General features: G+C 44.2%; 1 protein-coding gene across 1 annotated transcript in view; it reads right to left on the bottom strand.

The window, feature by feature from the left end:
- Window positions 1-5,662: 5,662 nt before the first annotated feature.
- SLC9A6 (solute carrier family 9 member A6) overlaps window positions 5,663-11,343 on the bottom strand; it is a 40,408-nt gene continuing 34,727 nt past the window's right edge. Inside the window, exons 15-16 of the mRNA XM_065410338.1 lie at window positions 11,054-11,159; window positions 5,663-10,205 (exon numbers count right to left, since the gene is read on the bottom strand). Coding sequence (XP_065266410.1) covers window positions 9,930-10,205; window positions 11,054-11,159 — 382 coding nt within the window. The 3' untranslated portion in view covers window positions 5,663-9,929. The remainder of the gene's footprint in view (window positions 10,206-11,053; window positions 11,160-11,343) is intronic.

The following is an 11,343-nucleotide window of genomic DNA, read 5'->3' as shown; positions in this document are numbered from 1 at the left end:
AAATTAATAGGCTTCAGATTTAATATACACAAAAGGAGTACCTTTTTCCACAATGCACAGTTAACCTGTGGAACTTATTGCGATGGGATGTTGTGAAGGCCAAAAGTATAACTGAGTTCAGAAAAGAACTAGGAGGATCACTCCTTCAATAGCTTAGCCAAGATGGTCAGGGATGCAACCCCATGCTGGGAGCAATCCTAAATCTCTGAATGCCAGAAGTCAGAAGGGGAAAACAGGGGAGTCTCTCTTCAAAATTGCCCGGTTCTGTACACTCTCCCTGAAGCTCTGGTACTGGCCATTGCCAAAGACAGGACAGTGGGCTAGATGGACCATTGGTCTGACCTCGTATGGCAGCTCTTATGATCTTATGCTCTAAAAACAGCCAGCAAAGACTCATCCCATGCCTCAAGTCCCACAATCCTTTGAAGTCACAAGTGGATGGGAGGTGCAGGATGATTTCTTTGGCCACACTGTGGGCCTCTGAGCAAAAGAATCTGAGACCGGCTACCTTACATTATTAAGACAAACTATTTTAAAATATTCAATCATTTGCACCAACCCCCTACTTCTCACAAGGGCCATTTGCTTGGGATGCTGCAAAGTGAGTGTTAAGTGCTTTGAAATCTTCACTCTTCTATCCAAAACACTCTTTTCTGGGGGACAGGGGAAATGTGGGTTAAAGCAGAGAAGTTGCTTCCTAAGCGCTGTGATTGTTTCAAGCCTGAATGATGCTGCAAAGGGAAGAATGGAAGAGCTTAGGAAGGGGCCTCAGGCACAGAAACTTGTTACTAAGGGTGGGAAATTCAACAGCACTGAGCGTTGGTCAGCAGCGCCAATGGGAGCAGAGTTTGGCGAATACGGAGTGCGGTTGAAAATCCCACTGTAAGTGGCTAAAATTGGTGACACCATCAGCTCGTCTTGCCCATTCACAAACTGCTGGTTTCTTTCTTTTTTAATCTCTGGTCTACAAGAAAAAGCCAGCCCAAGTGCGAAAAGCAGCAGGATGAGGGAAGGGAAAGGCAAGATTCACCAAACAGGTGCAGAATGCTGAGAAATAAATCAGGTGCTGATCCAGCCTGGAAGCCTCCATAAACGCTCTCTCTCACACACACAGGCACCCAGCTCAGAAATAACCAGATCCAGGCTGCACTAAGGCCTTGGCCTCTGTTCCTTAGTTATCTGCGGAAAAATACCCACTGACTCAATGTAACCACAGCCCCAAAAAGCAAAGGGGCAGTCACCGTGAAAATGTATCACTCACAATATAGCAGATTTCAACAGGCTTCTCCATAGAAAGGCAAACTGTATAGGCAGCTAGGTGTTGTAGTCAAGGGGTGGTGTATAGCACTTCCCATAAACGCAAAGGCCAGGAGGAATGAGCACCTGCTAACTGATGGAAAAGTAATAAATGTCTTAGCCGCCCAGGGTATAAGGCATTGTGAATGCTGCCGCCACAATCATTGTGATAGGGATGCCAATGGAATTGAGCTTCGGGGACAAAAGCAGGGACATACATTTGCCTCCCCACAGCTTTCTCGTCATGCAGGGCACGACCTGCGAAGCACACACCCGCCCAGGAGTGGGAGGGGAAGATCGAGGTCTGTGCAGTTGGTCTCTGTTGCAAGAGCACCATCTAGTGCACCCAGGAAGGACGCCCACAGTTCAGACAGAGAAATGGCAAGAAATGCAAGATGATTAAGTAGCTTGATTTTTTTGCTCCACTCAAAGGCTTTTGGCCTGGTAGACAAGATGAGACGCAGGCTCTCAGGATTGCCAACTGCTTGAGCATTAAAATACAGGAGTGTTCTGATTAACAATCCTGAATAACTTTGAGACAGCAAACACTAGGCACCTTAATCTGCAGTGTACGGCCTCGTCTACACACTCACTTGCAACACTTTAATTAAACCAGTTTAGTTAAACCAGTGCAAACCCTTATGTGGAAACTATTATTTTGGTTTGAGGTCACATCTACGTTGCAGGTGTTATCGGGGCAGAGCTATGGGGCTGTAACTATTTTGCTGGAGCCCCCTAGTGTAGATGCTTCCAACAGTGACCGAACGGGTGTGTCCATTGCTGTAGGAACTCCACCTCCCTAAGCAATGGTAGCTAGGCCGACAGAAGCATTCTTCCGTTGACCCAGCTGTGTCTACACTGGGGGTGAGGTCAGCATAGCTACATTGCTCAGGGGGGTGGATTTTTTGACCTAGCGATGTCGACCTAACTGTTAAGCACAGAGCAGGCCTAAGAGTTATGTAACCGGTAGCTTAAACGTCTTCCTAAACAGCTTAAACTAAACTGAAACAAGCTTGGTTCAAACCGAAATAAGAACATCCACACGGCCTTTTGCACCAGTTTCACTACATCGGTTTAAAACCATACCTTCTCTGACTGTGCAAACCAGGGCAACTCCACCTGTAGACAAGCACTGAGAGGAATGCTACGGGGGGAGGAATAGCTCAGTGGTTGAGCATTAGCTTGCTAAACTCAGGGTTGTGAGTTCAATCCTTGAGGGGGCCACTTAGGGATCTGGGGCAAAAATCAGTACTTGGTCTTGCTAATGAAGGCAGGGGGCTGGACTCAATGACCTTTCAGGGTCCCTTCCAGTTCTATGAGATAGGTATATCTCCATATATTTATATTTATTTAAGCTACTGCAAATTCCAAGGAGGTGGAGTTGGCAAGATACAATAACTTATTCTACCTTAAAATTTTCCCCTCCTGATGCTGGTAGTTATCTTAGCCTCCTGCCTCCCCCAAACAAAAGTTGCAACTAGTGAGATGTGGGCTGTTTTACAAATCCCCAAGGCTAAGTTTGGGTGGTATTGCACAATGCTCCATGCTGCCTAGCTGCCCTGCTTTTGTAAGCAGACCAGGTACTGAAATAGATAATAAAATTGATTCAGGGAGCAGGAGCCTTGTCTGTTTCATTATCTTTTCTGTTCTGCAGAACAGCACAGAGAGTGGAGAGACAGTGCAGTATGAATGAATGCGGCTGTGTATTCCCACACCGCTGACGTCTAACTTCAGTCCGACTTGCCTTGACAACATAACGTAAACAGGTTTATGTTACACCGTTAAAATCAAGTTCTGTTGAGTTGAAATGTCCGCGTAAGGGACATGCTGTGCTCCTTCGGAGGATCTGCAAGAATAAAAACATCTAATAAAGCATTAGTCCAACTGCTAAAGTGCTTCCTTTTGTGTGTGGGTTGTACCCACAAATACTAGCCGGGGTCTTGGGGTTGTAAATACTGCATGATGGACCAGTTGTGCTGCGTGTCAAGTCCTATTTCTATCTCCCTATTTCTATCACTCCTACTCAACAGAACTGCTTTAATCTCTTTACAGGAAGTGAGATAGCACGCCACTGGGTTGGATTAGTCAGCCCTGTATATCTCTGACAGAGAATGCTTCATATAAACCTGTAGAGAAGGGGTTCATGAAGTGCTTTTCCAGGACATGTGCAGGAAGGAATAATCATGGGCTTATGGTTAAAACAAAGGCCTGAGAGTCTTCAGTCATGGGTTCAACCCCAAGTTTGGCCACCCACTTGCAGTGCCCCTGAGCCTCAGTCTCCCCATCTGCAAAATGGGGAGAATACCTCCCGCGCAGGGGTGTTGTGCAGGTTGTTTTAAATACACCTGGAGATCTGAGGATGGAAGATGCAACAGAACTCCATCGTATTGCTACCACTATGTACCACAGATGAGTTGGTGCAAATGTATTGTAATATCCTATTTCAAAAGATGGGTCAGTTATGCAACCTACTGAACACCAGTAAGGTCGTATCCTCCCCAGGATATCGGGCAATGTTCTTCCACATGCCTGCAGAATAAAAATCTCTAGGTATGACAGAGGGAAGGAAGGGGAGGAATTTTTCACTATTGATGGCCTGCGACAATGTTGTTCTATGGACTGTGGGTACATGAAAAACAGCCAGTGTATTTCTGGATGTCACAGGGTTCACTCACCACTTCGGCACCTCCTGCTGGCCTTCACAGGGATTAGCTCTGCTAGCCGGTGTGCCCTCTTCTGGTGGTGCCTCGCCCCCTCATTGGCTGCACCTGCAGACCCACCTCAGTGCAAGTACTGCAGCATCCTCTTCCTGACTCAACCTTCTGGCCACGTCACTGTTCGTGTTTATCTCAGTTCTAAAGTGTAGCCAGTGGCGAGTGGGGGGGGACCTGGGCACACCCACTACTCCGGGTCTCGGCCTAGGGACCCTGTAGCTATCAGCCTCCCGCTGCTTCTCCTTAACTTTTCACCAGTGCTGCTTCAAATTCCCTGGGCCACTTCCCCACAGCCCCAGCACCTTCTTCACCCTCTTCCCAGGGCCTTGAGCCTGCAAGTCCTAGCAGCCAGCCAGGAGTGCTCTCTAGCTCCCATGGTCCCTGATAGCAGCTGCCCTGTCTGAGGCGCTACCCTCCTGCAGCCCTCTAGGAACCCAGTCCTCTCCCTTGGGCTCCTTGCAGTAATGGAAATACTCTGTCCTGAAGCTCCCTTTTATATGGACCTGCTAGGCCCTGATTGGCTGTTCTTCACAGCCCCTCTCCTATTGGCTGCTCCCTTCACAGCCTGTCTAGGCTGCTTTTAACCCCTTCTCTGCCAGTGTGGGGTGGACGCCTCATCACACTGCATGCAAATTTAGCAATAGGCGGTCAATGAAGATTTATGAATGGCACAGGGCTACAGAGAATAAGGGATTTTCAGCCACTAAAAACTCCAGAGTTAGGTGCTCATCTCACTTTGGGAATGAGAACAACCCCCAAATTACATCTCTGAAATTTCCATAACATCTGTCATGCTGAAGGACCTCTGAGGCCTTAAACAGAAAACAGGAACCACTTCACCCAAGCCCAAGCCACCTCAGCTGGGGAACACGATGGCTGCTCCAACAACACACGGCTCCACAAAACCAGGTAGGACACGAAGTGGGAGAGGAGCGTGGTATCAAAATGCAGCTGCAAGGGGGAAATCTGGGCGAGCAGAATGTAATTAGAATTCAACCAGGATCCAGGGGCTAAAATCTGAGTGGGGTTTTCAGAACCCACAGGTGGTCAGCCCCTTTGTTTTATGTTGTCTCCTACAGCAACACCTCCAGCAGCACCATGACCCCTAACTATACGGTAGGACCCTGATTGATTCAGGGCAGTCTACAGAGGTACTACCTAATGACAACACCACCACAACTTCCAGCTGTTTCTGAGTGTTGCAATGGCCACTTACCATATGACCAGTATTGTCCCATTGTTCCCTTGTGTTGTCTGTGGTATTCACCTACTGCCTCTGATCTTAGACAAAGATTGTCAACTCTTCCAGGCAAAGATGGTCTTTTTGTTCTGGGTTTGTGCAGCACCTAACACAAAGGGCCCTGGTCGTGGACCAAGATGCTACTGCAAGAATTACAAGCAATAATATCACCAGCCATTTCCCATCCTGCTTACCTTCCACACTCCAAAGTTGTATTGATGTTGGGACAGTCAAGTTGTGAACATCTTTTAATATTCCAACCTACTGCTCCAAATAAAATAGTTCTAATTGGAAGAAACCACACGCTATGCAATGTCAGTGATTTGCAGCAGTGGCTGATCACTTATCCATTTATCACACACTGCTGTGAAAAATTCTTTTAACAATGCAAAAATGTCATGTCTCTGTTACATTTGTTATAGGTTTTTATTTCCCTGTGAATTAAAGAAACACTACAGACTTATTCAAGAAAAAAAGAACTTTTTATAGGCCTAGGATCCTTCTTTCACAGTACAATGCAACAGTAAAAAATTTAGTCAGCGTAAACAGAAGGTGCAATAATGATCATCAACTATCACACACCAACTGCACAAACACCACAACTACTGAAGTTAATGCCATTACTGGACAATTCAACAATACTAGAAGAAATCAAAACTTGATCAACAGTGCTTTTTCATGTGCAAAACCCAAGTCAATTCAATTTACAGATGAGAGGATTCTCAAGGGGTGACATCTCTAAATTTTTATAAAAGCATTGTAAAATTGTGTATCTGGGGCTGTTTTACATATTTGGCAAAAGATCTACAGGCTTGAATGCCAGGGGTGCTAAGCATTCACCACTTCCTTTGAAGTAGGTGGAAACTGTAGGTTCTCAACACCACTGAAGATCAAGCCCTCTGTATTCTCCACTACAACAGGATAAAGGAAATAGTTTACTGTTAGTTTGAGCTGTTTCTGTAAAGTCACTCCTGAGTCTCAGCTTTGATTGATTCACTCATTCCGTTTTTATTTTTAAAGCAGTCCTTATATTATGTTTAACGCACAATATAATTCCTGACTACACAAAAATATACACACTGGAATATTTCTCTAAAGTACTTCAATAATCAATTAAAATGTTAATTGACATCAAAAGCCTAGGACTGTAGTAATGCGTTGGCAATTCAAATACTGTAGCTAATGTATTAAAGTTGGAGAGAGAAACACATTAACAACAGTTAATTAATAGGAGTTAATTCCGGCCTTGTGATGATACCTGGAATTGCCAGGTGAGTCTTGATTTCTCACAGGGTTTTAGGCTATAGAGGCAATGCATGCAGGCCCTAACTCCAAAATCAAAGGCCTTGTCTAGGGTAGGATTTAAGGTACGACAGTAGCATATATTAGCTAACGCCTTCTTCCTAACGTGTTTTAAAAGTTGAGCATTGCCTAGTTTTGAACTCGACCAGTTCCAAACATAAAGGCTGCGTGCAAACACATTCTAACACCACACCTTTCGTCCTAGGCTAGACAAAACCAGTGAGGCTTTTGCCACTGCTTCCAATAAGTACCAGATGAGGCCCTAGCTGCTAGGGACACTTCAGCACACTCAATGCAAAGTGGGTGAGGTAATATCTTTGATTGGACCAGCTTCTGTTAGTGGGAAAAAAAGGCTTCTGAGCTTACGTGGAGCTCTTCTTGAGACCTGTGTAACCTCAAAAGCTTGTCTCTTTCACCAAGAGAAGTTCGCCCAATCAAAGATATTACCTAACCCACCGTCTCTCTTTCTCTCGCATAAGCGGGACCAACACAGCTATAACGACACTGCAAACCATTTTCAGGAATTGTCGCTTAGGAATGTCTACGCAGCATTTGGGAGGGTGCTTCCCCATGCAGGTAGACAGACACATGCTAGCTCGCCAAAAAGAGTAGCGTGGCTGCAGCGGCACAAACTGGTAGTACGGAAGGGTCGGGCAGAATTGGACGGGGATAGCTAGCTGGAGCCATCACGGCCACACTGCTATTGTAGCGTGTTAGCTTGAGCAGAGCTAGTGCATTTGTCTACCTGCATTGGGAAGCACCCTCGAAGCCGCAGTCTAGACGTACCCTTCTAGGAATTCTGACTGGGATCGGAGTGATTGGGTATTTCCCCACTGAAACTACTAAGTGGGCAAAGCTGGGGGTCTCCAGTGCTCTGATAGCAGTGGATCCTCCCGGGGAGAGATTGGGAAGCAATCTCAAATTGCTTTGAATAGCTAGTAACTGAAGAAATCATATGATGCACTCTTATCAGAGGCATATCTGAACAACAATAGCTGCGTTTTCCACATTCTATGGGATCAGCATGGATCTTTGTAAATTGAATTCACAGGCACCCAGCTTACATAGGAAAAAACAGGAGGTAGTTATTTAACCTACCTCTTTTTAAAAAGGCAAAATAAAAAAATATTTGCTGTATAATGGTGCGGCAGCCAAAAATCAACACATTAACTTTTTTCTCTCTTTTTCTTTTTTTTTTTTTTTTTTAAACACATGAAGTTAAGATACAGACATAATATAAAATTCACACTGCATGGAAACCCTGCATAGCAGGGAACAAACCGGCTAGCACTAAACAACAAATGGGTATGTTAACAGCTAAAACTGCCATTTACTGGGTGCAATGAAGATTCTTATTTCCTAAAATGTAAACGCAGAACGTACAGAGTTCTAGAGGAGTCCTATAGAAAAAACCTGTACATTTTGCTTGAAAAGGAAAAAAAAATTCTTGGGGATATTTTAACTGCAAAATATTAGTTCCACTTCGGTAATTTTAAGGCAATGTTATTTAGACCTGAGAAAATGAAAAAAGGTAATTTTATTTTCTGAACTATAAATATACACTCAGTCAAAGTCTAAATATTTCCTTGTTTCTCCTCCCCTTTGCATGAATGTCCCACTCCACAACAGTGGTGGGGGGTAAACATCCAAAGAAAACTGCAATGAGGTCTCAGGTCCTGATCTGAGAGGTGTAGAGTACTCTCAATTCCAAGCAAAGTCACTGGGAGCTGGGAGTGCTCAGACATCTCTTAGGATCAGGTCCCGCGCTACCTTGAGGAAGTGCGTTCTTGTTTTAACAGAGTGAGTCAGTGCTAACTCTGAAATCAGTAGCGTGTGTATTTGTGACTGTGAAAGGACTGGCTGATTGTGTGGCTAAAAATAAATTAAAATTATACACAGTTACGTTCTAGGCTGGAACTTTTTTCTTGGGGAAAGCAAGAAATAAGAGTTCTCAGCTTTGTAAATTTTCACTGCACCTTTAGCCATTCCCATCATTGAAGAATAAATCCCAGTACTCTAATGTGAAATAGCAAATTGTTCTGTGCTCTTCCTTGGAAAAATGTAAAAACATGGAAACTCACAAACATTTATTATAAACAGTAAGAGACATGAAAATGAATCAGGGAGGAGATTATAGTAATTCCTTAGCATGCAGTGTATCAAACAAAGTGCAACAATTTCAACTAGACAGGAGTACGGACGACTCCCTTTCAGTACCACCTCATTTTCTAAATACCTCTTAAGAAATCTGCATGTACAGTTTCAATCTACAACCTTTACACTTCCTGTTTGGATAGGTGTGACTCCGTGGTATAGCATGGAACTGCAGTAGACTTGTACGTTTATTTAGTTTCCTCAATGACTAATTAGTAAAAGAGCTTCAATCGCATGAGACATGGCCCCTTCCCAAAATTCAGAACTCAATCACCTGTTAAAAATGTGTTTGTTATCTCTAGAAAAGCTGTTTAAGCCACACCTGAAATGCAAACTCACCAACTACAGAGCCTGTGCAACAAGCCTGATGCAGCTTGTGTGTGATCAATTCTTTCCCTCAAATACTACAGCAAAACACAAACTGACGCTCTGGGCCCCATACATCATGGTGACCCACCCTGGACCAGAGGAGGGCTGGGAATGGCTTCTGCTGATTCCCCATTATCTAAACAGTGGCTTAGTAGAGTGGGTGAGTCACTTCAGAGCATAATGCTCCCTTTCCTTCCCAGGAGCAAAGCATTCTGAGTCAATGATGCCTTACAGCTCCTCCTGGCCTGGATAAATGGGGACCCCAGCTCAGATTCAAATACAGCAGTGCAGAGTATGGCTGGCTGCTAGACCATCAGGCCAATCTTTGAGCAGAGATTTTGCCAATATTATAATGTGAGTATTTGACAATCAGAGATATGAGAGACCAAAACAGTCATCATGTGACTAATAAGCAATTTACATCTTTAGCGGACACCTCCCTAACAACTCTAGGTAGGGCAAAGCAAAGGCAACATTTCATTTGTCATTCTGGTCTGTGTCAAGCTGAATTCTGAGTGCTAACAACAGAGAAATCAGCCACTTTCCCTACCTAGCTGGGACCTAAGGCCATACATCACACCACTTGAAAAGAAGTCCACCATGTGCAAAAGATTATTATGCTAAAAACTAGTTTCTTTCTACACAGTGCAGTCAGCATGGTTTTCAACTTAAGAAACTGCAGCTTGCTCTTCACAAGCCATCTTGTAGAGAATATTTATATTCTTCTGACACCATATAAATAATATTTATACAGCTTAGACATTCTGAGACATGCATTAGATTTTAGGTAGTACATATTTCTTCGTGATCACATATGCAGATATTATTGTCAATTAAATCGAGCAACGTCAATCTTACGCTGGGCCATGTCTTGCACTATCTACCAAACTCGACGGAGGCTCGGAATCATCCATGGGAAGGACCAGGCGTGTTCCCCGTATTACAAGTTCATGGTCCCCAAATGCCAGCTCCCGATCCAAAGCATCTTCAGAACTGTTTCCCACAATCCTCCTCGACGTGCCACCGGATGTGATAGAATCTGCGTTCACAGTAGAATCCCCGTATGTCAAACTGATGTCTCCGTCATTCAAAATAAGGTCAGAATCATCATCCTTCAGCTGCTCTTGATTCTGAATGATAAACAGAATCAAGACTTTATTTGCTTATCGGTTTCTTATACATACAGCTAGAATTGGTCCCAAAGTCTGAGAACAACCAACAACAGACGAGAAGCAGTATCCAGTGATGGATTCTCCTTCACATCTCTGACCACAAAGTCGTGTCCTCAAAGACTTCCTCAATCCAAAGACACAGGCATAAGATATTAGCTTAACCGAGTGAGGACAAGAAGGGCTTTCATGTCAATGTTTCTTCTGAGCTGTCACTTCTCACTAAACTCTTGGTAGGGACAGAGTCCATCATAAGAGGCTATCATGTACAACAGTTCACAAATGACCAGATGCATTATGGGTACTAAGAACTGCTGTTGTCAGGATTCTATAAACAGTTTGACCCTGACTGGCTATTTTCTGGTTTCTAATTCAATCCATCCACTGTGGTAAATGTCATGATCACCGTGTGGTATGGAAGACACAACCACCTCTAAGGCCACGGTCACTTTGTGACCAATTATTTTCAGCTGTGAAGGCAAAATGCACAAAGAAGGTACTTCATCTGCCAGACTAAGCATCTGACTTTCCATAAAGCTCCCAGCATCAGCTGTTTCATGGAGCAGGAGTTCCAAAATAGTTCCCAACAGTGACCTATGTGTTGGCAACACACTGTTGAAGTGAAAAAGCTGATGAATAAATACGTTTACTATATTCTATAACTTTAGATAACAGATGAAAAAACCCAAAACACTGGACTTAAGGAATCAGTGTACATCCTCCAGAAAGTGGACAGAAAGATAAATACATCCGATTCACACAACACTGGGGTAGAAAGAACACATTTGGCAGACTAGTACTACACTTACTTCATAAGCCTGAGGACTTGTCAAGCATCTGGCAACAGGTCCGCAGCAACTAGGCAGTGTCGTTGTGAGAGGAGGGCCACTGTGCGTTAACAGAGGTTTCAGATAGCTGTGGGGTGTGTTAAGGCAGAGACGGAGCAAGGCTGTATTTATAAATCAAAGCACACAATGCCATGGGGCAGAAATACGAAGCTGAGACAGGGCACAAAATTTAAACATTTCTGTTGATTAGGGAGCCAAGAAAGAACACAGCATCAAGCAGCCCTGCTGAGAGCACCGCATCAAGCAACAGA

This window comes from Emys orbicularis, chromosome 9, assembly GCF_028017835.1.
Source record: "Emys orbicularis isolate rEmyOrb1 chromosome 9, rEmyOrb1.hap1, whole genome shotgun sequence".
Classification (NCBI taxonomy): Eukaryota; Metazoa; Chordata; order Testudines; family Emydidae; genus Emys; species Emys orbicularis.
This window is presented reverse-complemented; position numbering and strand designations above follow the sequence as displayed.